Source organism: Antechinus flavipes, chromosome 3 (assembly GCF_016432865.1).
Source record: "Antechinus flavipes isolate AdamAnt ecotype Samford, QLD, Australia chromosome 3, AdamAnt_v2, whole genome shotgun sequence".
Lineage (NCBI taxonomy): Eukaryota > Metazoa > Chordata > Mammalia > Dasyuromorphia > Dasyuridae > Antechinus > Antechinus flavipes.
Window position 1 is genome coordinate 418,028,371 of NC_067400.1, and position 20,548 is coordinate 418,048,918.

At 35.6% G+C, this 20,548-nt stretch overlaps 1 protein-coding gene across 1 annotated transcript in view; it reads right to left on the reverse strand.

Moving 5' to 3' along the window:
• Positions 1 to 7,969: 7,969 nt before the first annotated feature.
• MAP3K20 (mitogen-activated protein kinase kinase kinase 20) overlaps positions 7,970 to 20,548 on the reverse strand; it is a 214,700-nt gene continuing 202,121 nt past the window's right edge. The window contains exons 19-20 of the mRNA XM_051991086.1: positions 19,809 to 19,959; positions 7,970 to 9,134 (exon numbers count right to left, since the gene is read on the reverse strand). Of these exons, the coding sequence (XP_051847046.1) occupies positions 8,446 to 9,134; positions 19,809 to 19,959 (840 nt within the window). The 3' untranslated portion in view covers positions 7,970 to 8,445. The remainder of the gene's footprint in view (positions 9,135 to 19,808; positions 19,960 to 20,548) is intronic.

Sequence of the window (20,548 nt, forward strand, 5' to 3'; positions counted from 1 at the left end):
AAAAACTTAAGAAATGTCTGCTCCATTAGCTTGGAGAATGAATAGAGTTTGGATAGATAGAGGAAGAGAATATCATTGGTACCCTATTCACTAAACGAAGCATAACTTTCAGATTGTTTTGAATTAAATAGGAACCATTTTCACTCTTGGTCTAAGGATTTGCCTAATTCTGTCCATTTTCTCCTACATTTGATCTTCTTAGTTATGAGACATTAAAATAAGACCTTAAAAGTTTCTAATGCCTGCTAATTCTTATTATGGAATCAAAAATCTTTCCTAGCTTTGATGGTCTTATATTTGTGCTTTAGAAGACTTGTCTATTTAGACAACTCTAAGGAACTTGGCTCCATCTCATGTTGCCTTTCACTGCCAAGCATCCTAACTTAATTGTAGTTGTTCAAATCCAGTAAAAACCTGTGAGAATTTGTTACTTGTGTAAACAGTGTTTCTGTAATTTGTTACTTCAGTGATGTCAGTCCTGCACAAACTGCTACACTCAAAATTTATGATTTCTTACTGATATTGTAAAATAGATGCCAATAACATATATATACATGCAAACCTTGGACTACAAAATTTGGATCAGGTCACACAATCAGTAAAATGGAATATTAGACATTTTTTTTCTGATCCTCTTGACCTCTCAGACTTCTTCAAGTTTAGAATTATGTGGAAAAAATAAAGAAATTTCAGCTATTTTTATGATTTAAAGAATTGTAGCGAAGTACCATCCCTATGAATTAACATATGAATCTAAACTTTAACATACTCACTCAGCATGTTCCCCTCCAATAGTCACCATTCTCTGGCAGAGATACACAAACTTACAGAATTTCAATAGAACTCAAATTTGCCCCACCTCTCCTCCTGCCCTTCTCCTTGCACAGTAAAATATTAAAAAGCAAAAGTCTGCTGTGGCGGCTACTATGTCAGCACTCTGTGCTACAACAGAAATCAGCCAGAGAACTAAGGAATAAAGAAAACTGAGAGGATTCCAATGTGGTTGAAGCAAAGGGAAGTTCTGTCCCCCCCTCCCCTCTGAAATCACCTGTGGCAGAGTCAGAGACTGGTGAAGAAGGACTTTCCCACTGTAGGAGGAATCTAGGATACCTTTGAATCCCAGAATCTGGAGAACTGCCCTTGAAGGGAAAGGAGTCCAAAAGTGAATGATAGGGGAATGTAAGGGGGGAAAAGACTGAAATTACAAAGATTTCAGGAGCAAAAAATCCAGTTAATAATCTTGAGAATAAGGAGACAAAACAATAAAGAACATATTGCAAACACAAGAGCAGGTGGTCTATAGATTATCTAAATTAGCCTACACATTTATGAATATATATTAGCAGACAAAGGAAAATGAATAGATAGGCTCCATGGGTCCTCAAAAAATTCTCGAACTACAAAGTAGAATTCAGTGTCTCCACATTGGTAGAGTGAAAATGATAATAACAACAATTTATATCTACCAAGCTCACCAAATAAACAAGAAAAAAGAACAGATTAGGAATGGATGACCATCTAGAAAAAATGAAGCAAAAGGCAATAACATTATAAACAAACCATGACTTCTATATAAACAAAACATAATTGATCTTGAAGATGGGATTTAGAGACAACTTAAGAATTGTACATATACTAGAACAGAGGTATCAGATGTGTTGACTCTGCAGCCTGCCAAGTATAACCCAAATAACATTAAGATGTAATTGAAAAATTCATAACAAAATTAATAAAAATACAATAGATCATAGATAATGCCAATATTCCACAGGGATAATTGTACAGAATTTAGTGGCCTTGTTTCTATTTGAGTTTGATACTATTGTTCTAGAATACCAATCTTTTAATAAGCAGTATAGTTCAATAGAGAGTACCAAACCAGATGACTTAAGTTGTGATTTTTGACTTTATTACTTTGCCCATATGATTTTGGGCAACTCACCTAATGCCACAATTTGCCCATCTGTAAAATGAGAACCTTGAGCTAATTAATATAAGGTCCCTTCCTGTTTTAAATCTATAATTCCAATCATGAGTTATCCCTCACTCATATAAACTCTAAGCATGTCGTCTAGAGTTCTTTTATACATTTAAACTAATCTACACAATAATTATATCCTTTGACCATTTCCCTACTGGATTATAAACTACTGGTAGGGGGTTATATTTTATTTATTTCTTCAAGTGTTTAGATCACAGAAGACAATTTACATAGGTCTTTCTTAAACCTTAAAACAGGGGTTCTTGGCCTTTTTTGTGTGTCATAGACTCCTGGAGCAGCTTGGTGGAACCTATGGCCCTCTTCTCAGAATAATGATTTAAAATACATATTTTTTAACATCAAGTTCATGGATTCCAGGTTAAAAAAATTCTTTCTCAAGGTGCCATGTGAATGTGAATTATTATTAAAACATAGCGAGATAGTAAAAAGTGACCATTTAGTTTGATGCTCATAATTGTTGCTGGGATGACTTACTTGATCATTTAGTTTGATAGAAATATTTAGGATTGCCTATCCCAAAGTTGACAAACATCTTTCTCTCAACAAGGCAATTATAACTTGAATAGATAGTAATGAACAAGCATCATTTTAAAAAATCAACTCTATTATATTAGCTTAAGAACAGGCAATTAAGTGCAAATGCTATTATTTTGGTTTTAACTGGCAGTATATATTCCATTATTTCCATGATTTATCACATTCAGATCAATTTTAAATACTAGTAAAGTCATCCCTCTCTCTTCATCTATTGTCCTAACCTTATATCACTTTTAAGAAGGACAGTGATGATCTAGTAAGGAAATATTCCAATTTCTCTAAGGCTGGAGCCTACGATACCATGAGGATATAGATAGATAGATAGATAGATGATAGATAGATAGATAGATAGATAGATAGATAGATAGATAGATAGATGATAGATAGATAACATTTTGTCGAAGATTAAAGTTGTTGGGTTTGTTATTGTTATTTGTCCTTTATTCTCAAAGACAACCAGATGGTCCTGCAACATGCAAGTAAATTGGATTTGAGTGAAAGAGGGCTGTGCTTGTTCAATAGCCTCATCTTCTCTTCTGGAATCATCTGTAATGGCCAGATATAGACAATTAGAGATGGCCCTGGATGCAGTGGGAGACACTGGCCTTTTTATGCTAAAGTCTTGACAGGTGTCTTCTTTGACTGAGTCAATACACATATAATGATTAAGGCTAGATAAGAAGTAAGACCCCAAAATGGCTTTTTTATCTGAAAAGGAAAGAAAAGGAAAAGAAAAAAGAAAGGGAAGGGAAGGGAAGGGAAAGGAAGGGAAGGGAAGGGAAAGGAAGGAAAAAGGAAAGGGAAGAGAAGGGAAGGGAAGGGAAGGGAAGGGAAGGGAAGGGAAGGGAAGGGAAGGAAAAAGGAAGGGAAGGGAAGGAAAAAGGAAAGGAAGGAAGGAAAAAGGAAAGGGAAGGGAAGGAAAAAGGAAAGGAGAAAGGAAAGGAAAGGAGAAAGGAAAGGAAAAGAAGGAAAGGAAAGGAAAGGAAAGGAGAAAGGAGAGGAGAGGAGAGGAAGGAGAGGAGAGGAGGAGAGGAGAGGAGAGGAGAGGAGAGGAGAGGAGAGGAGAGGAGGAGAGGAGAGGAGGAGAGGAGAGGAGAGGAGAGGAGAGGAGGAGGAGAGGAGAGGAGAGGAGAGGAGAGGAGAGGAGGAGGAGAGGAGAGGAGAGGAGAAAGGAGAGGAGAGGAAAGGAGAGGAGAAAGGAGAGGAGAGGAGAGGAGAGAGGAGAGGAAGGAGAGGAGAGGAGAGAGGAGAGGAGAGGAGAGGAGAGGAGAGGAGAGGAGGGAGAGGAGAGGAGAGGAGAGGAGGAGAGGAGGAGAGGAGAGGGGAAAGGAAAGGGGAAAAAGGAAAGGAGAAAGGAGGGGAAAAAGGAAAGGGGAAAAAGGAAAGGGGAAAAAGGAAAGGGGAAAAAGGAAAGGAAAGGAAAGGAAAGGGGAAAAAGGAAAGGAAAGGAAAGGGGAAAAAGGAAAAAGGAAAAAAAGAAAGGGAAGGGAAGGAAAGAGAAGGGAAAGGGAAAAAGGAGAAGGGAGAAGGGAGAAGGGAGAATTTTCAGGGTTTCCCCCCAAAACAACAACAATTGCTATTTACCTTCACTGTGAGGTTATTAAGGTCAGAACAAAGATCAAGTCGATTTTGGCCTGGGACCAATGTTGCCTAGTCAATGAGGACCAGAGTGATGTAAGTTTAAACCATTGTTCTTAAGCAAGAAATCTAATCCATGGAAGGAAGGAAGGAAGGAAGGAAGGAAGGAAGGAAGGAAGGAAGGAAAGAAGAAAAGAAGGAAGGAAGGAAGGAAGGAAGAAAAGAAGGAAGGAAGGAAGGAAGGAAGGAAGGAAGGAAGGAAGGAAGGAAGGAAGGAAGAAAGAAAGGAAAGAAAAATACAACATTTTATCTGTCTTTCTGTTGCAAGAGCTCTCTGTTGCCTTGAGGATAAAATCCTCTGTATCTAAAACTTTACATTTTGGCTCCAACTTAATTATTGCAAACTGATCTCACACATTTCATGGATGCACTTAACTTTCCATCCAAATTGGCCTACTTCAGAGATGTTGTAAGGATCACATGAGATCATGGATATTAAAGCACTTTATCAATCTAAAAGGGCTATATAAATGCCAATTATTAATTACTATTATTACTAACCCACAGTTACTGGATCTCCAGTGTGGTGATGACTTCATTTTTTGTGACTTATATCGCACTCCTGCTGAGCTTATTCAATGTTTATAGAACAGCATAATGGTCTCTTAGCAAATGTTTAACAATCAGACTCTCCTTCCCTCAAACTCCCCCCAAAAGTTCAGAAAAATGCTTTTTAAATTTAATCTGCATTATCAATACTTGACACTTTCTTAAGTCTTGACTAGTGGTACCAAACTCAAATAGAATTTGGGACTACTAAACCTTACATAAAGACCCCTGCAGGTACATAATATCTTAGAAAACCCTACATTAATGTTATCTATGTTTTATTGTATTTTTATTTACTTTGTTAAACATTTCCCAATTGCATTTTTAATATGGTTCTTCCCCTCTGGAGTTGGCAGGCTATGTGTTTCACTGTGGTCTAGATAATCAACAAAAGAAGTCAAGCCCTGATTTGTAGATTGCCAATTTCTGAATTGTAAATTCTCATATGAAAATTTTAACAATGGCTTTCTCAAGTCACTCAGAGAGGGCTCTAGCACACCCCTGGTCTTACTTGCTGTTACATATTCATGGCATTCCATCTCTTTGCTTTCTTGCACAGGTTATTCTCACATGCCTGAAAGGCTCTCTCTCTGCTTTGTAGAATCCTTCAGATCCTGACTTACCATTGCCTATGAGGAGGTCTTTCCTGATTCCCCATTTATTAGAGTGTGACTCCTTCCTCCAAATAAATCTCTCTCTATATTTTGTAGGTATTTATTTGTGTGTTGTTTTCCCTAGTAGTACAAATCGATCAACAATCACTTATTAATTAGTTTCTATGTGCTGCTAAGTACTGAGTTTGCCACTGATAATAAAGATAAATATGAAACAATCCCTGCTCTTCAGAAGCTTATAAATTTTCAAGTTGTCTTCCTCAAGAGAATATATGTTCCTTGAAGACAGAGATTTTTTTTTTTTTTTTTTTCTTTTTTGGGCTGAGGCAATTGGAGTTAAGTGACTTGCCCAGGATCACACAGAATTTTTTTTTTTTTTTAAATCCTTAGTGTTTGGCACATGTTGAACCAAATTGCATTATCTTCCTACAAGGTAGCTAGGGATAGCAGATAGAATGCCAGGCTTGGAGTCAGGAAGAGTCATTTTCCTGAGTTTAAATCCAGCCTCAAGACACTTATTAGCTATGTAATCTTGGGCAAGCCACAGTTTCAATTATAAAATTAACTGGAGAGGAAAATGGCAAACCTGTTTAGAATCTTTACCAGGAAAACCTGCAAATAGGATCACAAAGAGTCAGATGGAACTGGAAGAACTCAACAACAGCAACAATAGCAGCAGCAACAACAAATCTTCCTGCAAAGCCCTTCTTTTATGAAGCCTTCCCAGATCTCCCCATTCTCCACTTCCCTGAGTGCCTTTTATCTCTATCTCTCCTTTGTACATTTTAGTAAAGTGCTTGGCAGTAGACTGACAGTCCTCCATATTCTACTTATTTGTGCATGTGTCAATTTCTTCCCCACCCCAATAGATAATTATCTCTTTGAGGGAAAAGATTCTGCCTTTTCCCATCTTTGTATAATTCTCATTTCAAAGCCAAATTGGCCTCTCTCTTTATCAATAAAGAAAGAGTACCATATCAATGGGCTTAGGAAGAGGGCTTCCATTTGTTTTCCCAGCATTTAGACTGATAACTTGCTTAATAAATATTTGTTGAATTGAATTTTCAAGTTCATTAACTTACTATATGGAAGGCATTGTGTTAGTTGCTGAGGATGCAAAGACAAAAGAGGGGGAAAAGTTTTCTTCCCTCAAGATTTTCACATTTTCTTAGGAAGTGGCAGAAGATAAAAATGTGTAAGAAGCTAAGGAGTAGGAAGGGAACACTAACTATTGGAAGGATCAGAAAAAACTTTCCATAAACTCTGACCTGAGAGCTGATCCTTGAAAACAGTTGAGGAGCCTAACAATCAAAGGGGTTGTGCAAAGGCTTTGGGGAAAGCATCTTTATCTCTACTATAGGAGCAGAGTTGGCCCTTAAGAAGCAAATCTACATCATAACAAGAAATTTTGGTTTAGGCCTTCTACCCTAGTGCCAGAATTGAAAAGGAAGGCAAAAGTCATCTAATTCAGCCTTTTCTTTTTACAGATGAAGAAACTGAGTTCCAGGAGATTATGGAACATATTTAATAGCATCTAAGATCTGGAATTGGAAAGGACCTTAGAGGCTATTGAATCCAATTCCATCATCAAACATAGACAAGGTAACTGAAGCACAATCAAAGACATGCCCAAAGTCACACAGATAGTAACAGGAACAATTTGAACCAGGTCCTGCGGCTGCAAAGTGATTTTTACTATATCACACTGAATTCTATATATCCAACTCATCCAGTACTATTTATGTTGTTTATCGAATTTCTCATAACAAATACCAATTAACTACAAATAAAATGTTGTCACTTTACTAAGTCAAGGTAAATTAGATTGATCATCTACCTCTGTAAATAAAAGTGGGATTTCCTGCAATCTTCAACTTAATGCCCTTCAATTTATTCTTGAACAAACTGTAAGCTCCTCAGATTAGGAGTCTCCTTCTAGGGCCCTAGATACTATACTGAAGCAGGACCATTACTCTAGGAACATGCATGTACACTCTGCAGATGACTGGTTTCTATTAAAAGAGTATCATGTGACTGGGATTTCTATAAAACATTAAGAAACTTATGCAGAGTAAAGGATACTGATATTCAGAATTACTAATTCCTGCCTGGGACCAACAATATCTAGGAATCAATACCAGCTTATTTGCCACCCTTCTCTAGGTTATAAAATGTTAAGAATTGTCTATTTATGATGTATATACTTGGCAACTCCTGTCCATTGTCCTGCAGGCAGCTTCCTCCCACCCCCACACTCCACCCATGTACTCCACCCCTCTCCCCCCAGCTGCTTTCCAGTCTTGTTGCTACAAGGCTGGTATTTACTGTCTTGCTCAAACAAGGATATTGGTAATTTTAAATTTCTCATTTTCTAGCGTGTTACGCTGCCCTGTTTTCTGTCTGTTTTCTTTTATATCTGAAATGTCTTAGATTCCAAGAAGTTTCATCATGGTGTTCCTGACATGGTCCCCCTAACCACCTTTGGTAAAATATAGAAAATAATATTCAAGAAAAAGCAGCTATCAGTTTGGGGCTTGGAAGAAAAGAAATATCCAACCTTTTGAGTAAATTAAATCTAAAGTTTCTGATGAATCTCAATGAATGGGATCAATCAAGAGCATGAGCCATATTAAGGTTGGTTGACTTTTCTTTATTCAGGCAGGCCACAGTACATAATAAAAACACAGACAAGTGACTAAAATAAATACTAATCAAAACTTTAATGATTATAAGTATTTTCAAAGTAATTTGATATTTTTAATTGGAGGAGCAAATGATGGTATTTTTTCATCTGAATGGCAGATATTAATTCAGAAAAAAAAAATAGAAGGAAGAATTCTCCTTGACTTTCCCACCAGAAACTATTCACATTTCCCCATTCCTCTCTCTTCCCCAAATGAGGGCAATGCTTAGTGAATAGCACTCTCAGCTTTGCTCCTGTTTTGGCTACCATCTCTGGAAAAGGTGGCATTTAATCTTTCCCTTTCCAAAGGTTAACATACTGTTGAGATTTTTAAATAAAAGCCCAGTTGAAGGTACCACACAAACAAAATCCATTACAAAAACCCTGCTTAGAAAATGAAATTAGCTAAATAAAACCATGCATCAAAAATTTCTCCGGCCTCGATAGGCACCTCTAGCTCTTTCTTTATTAGTTTTCACAGGAACAGGCCGGTGAGGTTTTTTGCGATATTCTACTTTTGTCCATCCACTTTCACTAACTTTACTTTCATCTTCATTTGCTTTTGAGTCATTTTCAGTGTTTACAGGCATCCCTGGGATGGTCCTAGGTTGACGGACATTATATGGGCTCTTTTTGGAGTCCGGTGCCTGATGGAAACTGAGTGCTGATTGAGAGACTCTAAAAAATTTCCCAGAGTACCTTTCTGCTGAGGGAGCAGAATGCTGGCTTTTCCCACTATATCTTCCTTTGGGGGAAGAATGAAGGGATTCACTTCCTCGATTAGATTTATTCCTGCTTCTCCCTGAATACTGACCCCTGTCAGAAGAAGTGTCAGAATTAATGCTAGAAATACCACTGTCCCTGGAGTTTAGATGCAGTGAAGAGAAGTTTTTAGTCAATCCATATTGAGTAGGAGATGAACTTCGTGAATGATTTATAGGTGTGATTTGGTAATGCTTAATGGGTGTTCTCTGGACAGCAGCAGCATAGGAAGCTTGGTTATGAAGATACGGTAATCCAGCAGTAATAGGATTGCTCTGAGAACGTTGAAAGGAAGGGTTGGAAGCAATTTGTCTCCTCCTCAGGGTATTCAACCACTGGCAATCTGTATCTGAAAAAGAAATGCAATTGAGACTCATAAACTACTGAAATGTTGCATTTCTGACTTTAAAAAAAAAAAAAACTTTTAATAATAACTTGAACTTACTGGAAACCATTTTACTTCCAGATGTTGAAATATACCATTCAAATCATTCCTCTTAAAATAATAATTCTAAGTGTGAAGGTATTCTGGTATAGTGTTGGAATCCTTACTAACTGCTAACTAATTAGAGTTGATCTAATCTTACAAGAAGATGTTTTGGGCAGAACCTGAAACAAGGTACTAAGTAGAACTAATTAATACAAGGCTTGTGTTCACACCTTTACTCATTGGAGTTCAATGAGTTCATACCTCCCTTGAAGCTCTTTGGGCCAGAGAGCACTATGGGAGAAAACCCATAATCCCTCTCTCTGGAAGGAGCATAAATAGGCCAATGGGCCAGTTGAAGAAGTTCTTCAGAGGAAGAAGCTACAAGTCGGGATTTCAGCAGAATTACGCCAGAAGCCCTCTCTTCAAGGCAAGACAGATTCAACTTGGTACTGGCTCTGGAGGCTGAAGAAAGCAGAGGCAGAAGCAAAGGACAAAGCGGCAAGAGCTCTTGGAACCAAGCAGAGAGATAGGCCTCTAAGCTAACCGGGCTATATTGGAGATTGACGCCAAAATGTTGTGATCTAGTTCAGATGGATTTGAATCGGCCCCACGTTGGGCGCCAAAATGTTGTGAGCTTTTTCTTCTCAAAACGCAGCCAGGTGATCAAAGTTCAGATCTTTTATTATCTCCAATATAGCCCGGTTAGCTTAGAGGCCTATCTCTCTGCTTGGTTCCAAGAGCTCCCTCCGAATGTCACCAAATCCAAAGGTCTGGTCCTTCAGCCTCTGCCTCTGCTTTCTTCTGCCTCCAGCCAGCTCTACTCTTCATGTCATTCTGGCGAAATCTCGACTTGTAGCGTCTTCACTCTCAAGAACTTCTTCGACTGGCCCATTGGCCTATTTATGCTCCTTCCAGAGAGAGGGATTATGGGTTTTCTCCCATAGTGCTCTCTGGCCCAAAGAGCTTCAAGGGAGGTATGAACTCATTGAACTCCAATGAGTAAAGGTGTGAACACAAGCCTTGTATTAATTAGTTCTACTTAGTACCTTGTTTCAGGTTCTGCCCAAAACATCTTCTTGTAAGATTAGATCAACTCTAATTAGTTAGCAGTTAGTAAGGATTCCAACAGTATAGAATATCATTCTTTCGAGACATCATCCTTTTATGGGGAGCAGTATATTGCTGAATTATGTGTGCCTTGTTAATAGGTCTAAGAGTTATAATTATTTTGACTTAGAGTTCTGATATATCAGTTGCTACTTTTTGAATGTGACATGCCATAGAATATTGGAGAGATATGAATACCAGAGCTGGTATATTATTATGGGACAAAATATAATTTATTTGATTGTTGACAGACTATGAGAATGTGGTTTCTAATCATAAGCGGAGAAGTCATTTGCAGAAAAAATTTAGCATTTGAACCTAGAATGAAAACAGAGAGAGGTAAAAGCACAAATTTCATATCTGTGTCAGCTAAGCTTGAAGTTGGAAATAATAGATACTATAGTTGCTATTAAGGAGTAAATCTAAACTAGCAGAGAAACAATTGACAATAAGAAAATCAAAGAAGTTACCAGTGGCTTAGATGTTATTTGAGTATAGGATGGACAAACTCTTAAGTTAGAAAGTGGAAACATCTGTTAAACATGCAAGCTAAGTTTATTAAAGAACTTGGAAAAAATTTCTGAGATAGAAAGAGGACACCAAAGTTTATATTTCACAATTGTGAGTTATTCTAAGTATATGTTTTCTACTCATATGACTCCTTAGAAGGTCTCTGTAAATGGCTACTCACTAAATACTGACTGCATTAACTAGAGAGAATGATCCAAATTTATATATGGATTGTGATGTATTTATTATTTCTATATCTGATTTTAAATTAGCACCTGACATTAATGTAATTTCTTTTGCCTGAGCCTAAGAAATGTATTTGTTAGATAAATGCTATGTTTAACATCTAAAAACTTTGTCATTGTAGGTAGCTTGTGGGAAGGGAAATGCATTAGTAAGGGCATAAGAAATAAAAAGGTGAGTAAGCGAAGTACAATCCCCGCAACACGGTTATCGCTAGGATATAAGAAAATTAGAGTGTATCCTTGCTTTGGGAATGTAGACCTATCTATTTAAGGTCTGAGAAAGTTGGAATGAGTGAGGCAGTCCAAAGAGTGAGTAGGTGCATGAGTTGCCACCACATTCATGTTACCCAGGGTTATAATGCAATAATAATCAAAATAATAAATATTCAATAATTAATTGTTAATAATTTTCAATAATAATGTATTAATATAACAATATGCTAATAAGCAATTCAATATTATAGCAGACTAACTCAAATGAAATCATTCATGTAAAGTGTTTTGCAAATCTTAAATATCTTTACTATCATCATTACTCCTCTTCCTCTTCCTAATGATAATAATACAAGTGTTATTAAAAATAAGTGTGCTTAAGAAACTTTGTGACCAAAAGGCATCTTCCATTTAAGAATTTCAAAGTTTTTGACCAGTGAATATTTTCACATGCCAACAGCTTTTTTGTTCGTGGTGTTGTGGCAAAGGGAAAAAAAAGAAAGACAAAAACTTCAAGCCGAGCTTATATAAATGACTTTTAAGGTACCTCTAAGGTGTGATTCTGCCCATCCAAGACTCAACCACAAATGGAATCATTTAGAAAGTCACTGTCTGAGATTCTCTGACACAGAATTTTCCTATGATACAATCTTGTAGAATCTGAGGCCTTAAGAAGACCTCAGCAGTTATTTAAGTCTCCCATACCTGAATAAGAATCCTCTCTATCACATTCCTGTTCAGCAGTCAATCATCCTCCTATGAATTTCCACTAACAGTAAACTCATTTCCTCCTGAGGTAACCTTTGGTCAGCTCTAATTATTAGGTTATATTTTACTTACACTGGGTGATCCAAGAAATCTTTGAAATTTCCAGATACTAATCCTACTTCTGCCCTCAATTCAACATAGTAGGTATTAAGGCATTAAAAGCTTCTCCACCCCCCAAAATATAAATTATCCAAGGTTTGGGATTGTTTTGTTTTTGTATTGATCTCCCAGTTTAAGATAATCTATGTCACATAGTAGGTGCTTAGTATATGTGAGGGAGTGAACAGAACTGAAGGAACTATGCAAAGCTCTGTAGCCTCCAGACAGGGTTGGATCAAAGCATACACATGTAATGCCCTGGTTCTGGGTGTTATGATCTTAATAATTCCATCTAAGATCACATTAGCCTTTTTTGATTAATGTCCTAGTCATTAGTCCTTTGTCATGTCTTAGTGTTCATTCATATTAAATTTGTACTCAGGTAAAATATACAAGTCTTTTTCATAGGAACAAATGTTCCTGTGTAGCTAGTTTTGATTCTCTAATATTGTACTCATCAGTGATTTTGGGGGAATGTAATTGTAGAATTTTATATTTTTCATTATTATAATTTCATCTTGTTACATTTGATCTAGTATTTTAGTTTTCTAATATCTTTTAAAAATATATTTTCTGTCATATAATATGTTAGCTATTCTTTCCAATTTTTTGTGGCTTGTAAATTTGATAAAGATTTTAACCAGAAAAGGGTCAAAGAGAGAGCTGTGGTAATCCCTTAGGGATATTACTCCAGAATGAAACTGTTCCTTTAAGTTTTCACTTACTAGATTCAGCCATTTGACTAGTTCTAAAAGTAATTGAACATTATTATCATGTATCCCATACGCTCTGCTTTATTTACAAGGATATTCTACAACTTTTTATCTCTTGTTGAAAACCTGGTAAGCTATCTCTATGGTATTTTCTTAATCTGCCAATTTGCTAATCCTTTTAAAAAGGAAATTTTGATACTCTGGTCTGACTTGCACTTGATGAACTCATGCAGACTTGTAGTAATCATCAGATTATTTTCAAAGTTTTAAAGAGTCATCTCAATTAATAAGACATATTAGAATTTTTTCAGCTGCCAGAATAAAGCAATGCTAAGCTCACTTGTCCCTAATTTGAAGATTTTACTTTCCTCCTCTCACTGAAAATTGGAACAACACGAGTCTACCTGTAATCTTAGAGCTTCTTTCCTAATCTCCACATTTTTTTTTTTTTTGTTTTGTTTTGTTTTCTTCTTTTTTAAGATCACCAACAAATATACTTGAAAATTCTTTTACTATCCTGGGGCCTACACATTTCTATTGTTAGCTATTTTTCTTCCATTATTTTCCAGTGGAAAAGCAGAATGACTTAGTAGATGCCATAATATAATGGAGTGATGAAATATTGGACTCAAATCCTGCTTCTGACATATCCTAACTGTGGGATTCTAGGAAGGTCATTTTACCTATTGGTATCTTCAGGCAATTCTCTACAATTCTAAATTGCAATGAAGGTGTTAATCTGCCTTAGTAGAGAAAATTTCTTATTGAGAGGTCAGTATACTGATTTAATTATGAGTATGGTTAAAAAATATCCCAGTATATAACTTTCATACTGGAACATAGATTCCATTCTTTTGTGAGGTTTTAATTAATCAACTTGTGAAATACTATTTCCTTTACCTTATGTTGCTTCCTACAACCAACCCTCCATCTTTTCTACCTATTCTTAAAGGTCCAGCTCAAACTCTACCTCTTAAATTATTGTTTAAAGTTATAAACTATAGTTGATAAAGTTATAAAATTATAGTTATAAACTATGGCTCCAGTTTTATAGTCTTGACCTTTGTTTTTTGTGATTTCCAATTAGAAAAGAAACGTAAGATAGTTTTGGAAGCCAGGAGGTCTAGTTTAGCTCCTCCACTGATTCCAGATATAGCCTTGAAAAACCATTCAACCTTTTTGGCCCTTAGTTTTCTTGGGCCAGTTGTTGTTGAGTTGTTTTTCAGTTGTGTCCAAATCTTCATGACTCCATTTGGAGTTTTCTTGGCAGAAATAATGGAATAGTTTGCCGTTTCTTGCTCCTGCTCATTTTACAATTGAGGAAATTGAGACAAACAGGGTTAAGTGACTTGCCCACAATCACACAACCGGAAAGTTATATTTGAAGTCAGAAGATAAGTCTTTCTGATTCTAAGCCCAGTGCCCTATCTCCAATGATGTCTCCTAGCTGCTCCTATACAATAAGTAGGTTAGACTCAGTGCTTTCAATGAATCCTTAAAACTTTATAGTTAAGTCTAAAAACCATGAATCTAAGCATTTTGTTATATGCTACCTTGCATTGTTCCACTGAAGCTCACTGATACTCCTCTCAGTGTCTTATTTTTCTTTCTGTTATTTCAACACCTACCCTAGACACTGGCCCCAGATGAAGTATTCAAGTAAGAACTCATTGATGAATCCACTTATTAAACTGAGGTTAGGAATCAAACTTGCTTCTGCTGTTTCTTTTTGATCCTATTCTTAAAGCATATTTAGGACCATTTAGTGTATAAAGGGGCATTTCCCTGAGATGCTGAGGTTTCAGGATCTCTCCTGCAGAAAGGTCAAAACTGGCTTGGAAATGCTGAAGCACTTGCTTTACATTTGTTCTTTATGTTTTCTTTAAAAGGCAAATGGCACATGTCTTATTCTTGGAAATTGTTAGGACCTCTATGACCATTCCTCTTGGGTGGTTCAGGGACTCCCTGGAGTAGTACGTGAAAATACACTGGAAAAAAATAGCTCAGGGGAGGCCCTTCTGTACTTGTATTCTTGTGGTTGGGAATGGGCAAGAAAAGCCACTTTTCTGTACTGCATTCTTCACACCATGTGAAATACTTTCCTTTGTTAAGATATTTTTATTCTAAAAGAAACATCCCTTCCAGCTATTTTGTTTTCAGTTGAGAAAGAAAAGAATTCATTCCTGATATATATGTATATTTTTTCTTCCTTGCTTTAATGCCTGCACCAGAGTCCAACATTCCTGAGTCCTCCCTACCTGTCCTGACTGATTTCACCCATCACTCAGCCTGCTCTTGGCTTTTGGAAAATTCAGCCTAGGAGCAGAATCTACCATGGCCTTCTATTTTTTTCCTTAGTCCCCTTGTTGGAATCTTAAGGTTTCTATTATTTGTGTGTGAAGAAGACACTTCAACCTAGGGTCTCACCCAGTTAGTTTTTATAAGCTACAACTCCATGATTTCTTTTCTTACTCACCTATACGCTAAGGAAGAAAAAAAATTCAGGCACATGCTAGAAGCTTTTGTTTAGGATACAAAAAAACAATTCTTAAATCCTTCTAGTTTGAACAAACAAAGGCAGAGAAACCTGGAATGGAAGCTTATTATTCCAGCCTGCTTTGACTTTAGTGTCACTGCCAAGTTACTATATCACCTCCCCACTTTTTTTCTTTACCTTTGAAATATGGATAATGTTAATTATTAATTAATTTTGGGAGAAGTGCATATGACTCCAGAGGTTGAAGAGAGTTTGTATAAGTGGTGTTGATAAAAACCATTTATAGGTGAAATAAAAATTGTTTGATAATTTGAAATACAAATGGAAAATTTCATTTTCATCAGAAATGAATTTGGTGAAACTATTTATGGATCTTGCAGGGAATACTTGACCTTCTTTTAGCTTCAAAAATCATTCTGTGATACACAAGTAAGACATACATAAATATGTGTATATGAAACATATATGTATACACATATACAAATGTATATATACACATATAGAAGGCAGATGATAAAATTTAGTCTCATTATTGATCTTTCAGAATTGTGTTCTGAGGTACTATATTATGTAGGTATATTCTTCAGAACTTACATATAATATCATCTGATTTCTATATACAGCATTTTTTGGTTCTAAAGTATTTTAAGTATAGATTTCATCTGAACCTGGGCAACAGGTTGTGCATATATTATTACCATTTTATAGAAGAAGAAACAGATTCAGAGAGTTTAAGTAATATCCTTAATGTCTCTAAGATTCATAGATTCAAAGATTTAGAAGTATTCTTAGAGATTATCTAATTCAATCCCTTCTTTTTGCAGATGAAGAAACTGAGGTCACATAGCTTGCCTAAAGTCACTCATCTAGTAAGTGGAAGAATTGTAATCAGAATCCAAGTTTTTTCAGGTCTAGCCCACTACATGCTGTCAAAATCTTGTGATTCTCAAGGCATTATTTAATTTACCTTAGAATGGAAGATAAATAGCTTCAAATGTTATATCTATATAAAATATATATATATATATATATAAGTAGATAGATAGATATAATTTATCTTTATTATACATTTGTTTTATCAATAAACTATACAATAAAGTTTTGATTTTCTGATAATGTTCATTAAATTACACCATGAGAGATTTATATATTACATATTTAACACATTAAAATTTACATATATATTCCAGTTTGTGTCTAATGGTAGCTATTTGTAGGCTGGAGGAGAAGAGGGGGGAAAAAAGGAAAAAAAAGGAAATTTATATGATAACATTATTGTCTATTTGAAGAGATTAAAAAGTTGTACATGGTAGATTTGCAGTTTCTTGCACAGTCTTTTTTTATGTTATGGAAATGTTTCTTTTGTTCTATGAATTGAAAATAAAATAAAATTTTAAAAATACATTACATCATCAGTATTTGAGAATGGGATTTCTAGAGTCATGCTGCTCCTAAATTCTATTTCTATTCTTTTTAGATCTTAAAGCAGGGATGTGTTGCTAAATATTTTAACAAGGGGGCTCTCTAAAATGTATGCACATGACATACTTTTAAGTTTAATTTGCAATGTTAACATTTTCTTTATCCCTTTCTTAAATCTAGATAATCCACAAAAAATAAATCTATCCTTGGTTTATAGGTTTTGTCAATTTCTAAGATATAAATGTTTATACTGAAAATTTGAAAATCAATTCTCAGGAACAGGTTTTAGTATTTATTACCCCTTCCCTAAAGGGAAATTTAACAAAGTAGGAATGATAATTGAATTTATCAGTAGCAGTTTTTTTTTTTAATAAGAAAAATTCACTTGTATTCCAAAAAACTCGGAGTAGCATCGTCAAGGAAAATGAGAACTTCTACTATTGTCATTCAGTCAAACCATGAACAAAACATGTGTACAGGTATATGTATGTATGTATACATATATACGCACAAATATGTGTTTATTGTGTATACACATTTTGATATCTATCTCTATCAATCTCTGTCTTTATCTATCTACCTATTTATCCATCCACCTATCCATCTATTTTTCTTTTTCTTTCTTTTCCCTTTTTTCCTTTCTTCCCTCTTTCTTTCTTTCTTTTTTCTTTTTTCCTTTCTTCCTTCTTCCCTTCCTTCCTTCCTTCTTTCCTTTTTCTTTCTTTCTTTCTTTCTTTCTTTCTTTCTTTCTTTCTTTCTTTCTTTCTTTCTTTCTTTCTTTCTTTCTTTCTTTCTTTCTTTCTTTCTTTCTTTCTTTCTTTCTTTCTTTCTTCCTTCTTTCTTTCTTTCTTTCTTCTTTCTTCCTTCCTTCCTTCTTCCTTCCTTCTTCTTCTTCCTTCCTTCCTTCCTTCCTTCCTTCCTTCCTTCCTTCCTTCCTTCCTTCCTTCCTTCCTTCCTTCCTTCCTTCCTTCCTTCTTTCTTTCTTTCTTTCTTTCTTTCTTTCTTTCTTTCTTTCTTTCTTTCTTTTTTCCTATCCATCTTTCTCCATGAAGTAACCATGAATATCATGAAAATGTCTCATCTCTAACAGGTCAGCAAGCATTTAATTCTATCAATATGTCTTCATTCTTGTACCAATTGATTAAATGAATATCTATATTTATGGGATTTGGGGTAATTAGAGCAATTTTATTTTAAGACCATGAGAATGTGCACTATTTGAAAATCTCTCTCCTTTTCCTTATATAAGGTACTCAATAATATAAGTAGAATGCTTCCTTAGCATACTTAATGGAACATTGTTTCTGTTGTCATTAACATGTGGGGCAAATTTTGAATTAAAAAGCAAAAATCAGACACAATTAGTCTTATTTTGTTTTTTGGTAGGAGAGGAGTCAACGCCAATAATCCTTTAATGCTTTAGTCATTGAAATTTACTTAATTGTAAATAGTCACTAAGCAAATTCCATATAGATTTTCCAAGAAAACATTAAAAGAAAACAATTTTTTTTTGTTGTTATTGGGCAGGTAGATGGCACAGTGGACAAGGTACTGGGGGCCTGAAGTGAGGTAAAATCATTTTCCTGAGTTCAAATCTGGCCTCAGACACTTCTTAGCTGGATAATCCTGGATAAATCACTTACCCCTATTTGCTTCAGTTTCCTTCTCTATAAAATGGGACGGAGAAGGAAATGTCCAAGCACTCCAGGAGCTTTGCCAAGAAAATATTTAAATGGGATCATAAAAAGCTGGATATGCCAAGGAGAATCGCAATCCCACTTTTGGTTGGATGTGTAACTTTGGCCATCCCCAATGTCTTCCTTAAACTGTACCCCCTGGAACTCCACCTTTTCAAATGTTTCATTGTATGCCCTGGACCAAGGCTTAGAAATCAGGATCTCTCTCTTTCCTTTCCCTCCCCTCACAGAGCAGGTAAAGATGAACTGCTCTGGTCTCCTTGTCTCCTGCACCCTTCCCCTCCCTCTTTGACTTGTTCTGAATGTGCCCCTATCCCTTCTAACTTGTTCTTGAACTTAAATAATAAATGCTGATTTATGGTGTTAAAAAAAAAAAGAGCTGGACATGTCAACAAGAAAAACATTCTGTGAGTAAAAAAGAAGAGGCTGATATTCTTAAATATGTGTTCATTCATACTTGTGCATAACTCAGCATAAACACATCAGATGAGTAAGTATTTTACTGAGAATGTCTAAATTATAATTTTTGTTATGGTTTATCATGGTTTCTATGTTCATTTACAGAAAGTAATAGCACAACCTAGTTTAGTGAGTACTTGATTTGAAGTCAGAAGATTTAGTTTCAAATCTTGACTGTCCTACTTATTACTTGCATATTATCTAGCAAATCATTTTACCTTTCTTAGTCTTCATTTATTGAGTGGAAAAAAAGGATATTGAATAATGTCTAATTCTTTTGGCATTTTAAAGTCTATAATTCTCTATTTCTTCATCTATTGAGTAAAATTTAATTATTATTCCTTCATTCCTATTTTTAATTTCTCATTAATGTTATATTGACAAGTTTTGGACAGAAGTTCATATTTATAACTCTCTTATTTCTTACATTTTGCATAAATGTTCTAGAAAATAAGAAATGATCATCTATAACTCTCTTATTTCTTACATTTTGCATAAATGTTCTAGAAAATAAGAAATGATCATTATCAAGCATTATAAAGTTATTATCCTTATTTTATAGATAAGAAAACTGAGGTTTGTGGTCAAAGAACTAATAAGTATCACAGGTGGTGTTTGAACTTAGGTATTCCTAACTTCTAAGTAAAGCAGTCAATCAGCTATGTTTTACTTCCTCCTAGTATAGGGAAGGGACAAGAGAATAAGCATTTATTAAGCACCTACTATGTGCCAAGCCCAATGAGAATGTGGGAGGGAATTCCTCCCAAACTCTCATTGTACAGATGAAGAAACTGAGGTCCAGGCAGGTCAATCCTAGATATGTTCTATTTTGGTGATGGTGGTGGGAGGCGGCCTTGACTTACCTGAGTTAGATCTGCTGCAAACATTGCCCTCTGAGTTGGCGAGTGATGTCTGGATTAAAAGTTTTACTGCCTTAACTTCATCAACAGGCTTTGTTTTGCTCCACTGAATTGATTGGACGTGTTTACTACTTTTTGGAGATCGAACATCGCTCTGTTTAAACAAACAAAGAAACAAACTAATAAACAAAGAGATAACCCAGCAAACACATAGAAAGATTATACAATTAGTGTGCAGGAAAGCAATTACGTCTGGCTACTGAATTTATCTTTTTGGGAACACTGTGTATAGATATTAGGAAGATAATTTCTATCCTTTTTAGTTTAGTTTTCTCTCCCCCCTTCCCACCTTCCTAGCATCTTATTGGTTTTAAAAGATGGTTTAAAGCTCCTCTTCTGCTTCTGCTTTCCCTACTCTTTAAATCACAGGAGGTGAAAATACTTCTCATCCAAAGAACTATCCAAAAGTGGAATGGCCTATCTTGGCCATTGGGGGTTCTTTTTCTAATGACATTCCCCCTCCCTTTATCCCCAAACCTTTTGATCTCTCATTGGCAAAGATGGAGGTCTTTAAACAAAGACTTATTGGGAATGCTGTAAAAAGGGTTCTTGTTCAGATAGGTATAGGATAACTAGATCGGAAACTAATCACCCAATATTGATGTCAATGAGGACACCTCCAGAGTGGTGACTAATCAAATTTAAAGGGTCTTTCCTGGAATCCTTCATCAATGCAAAGAAAA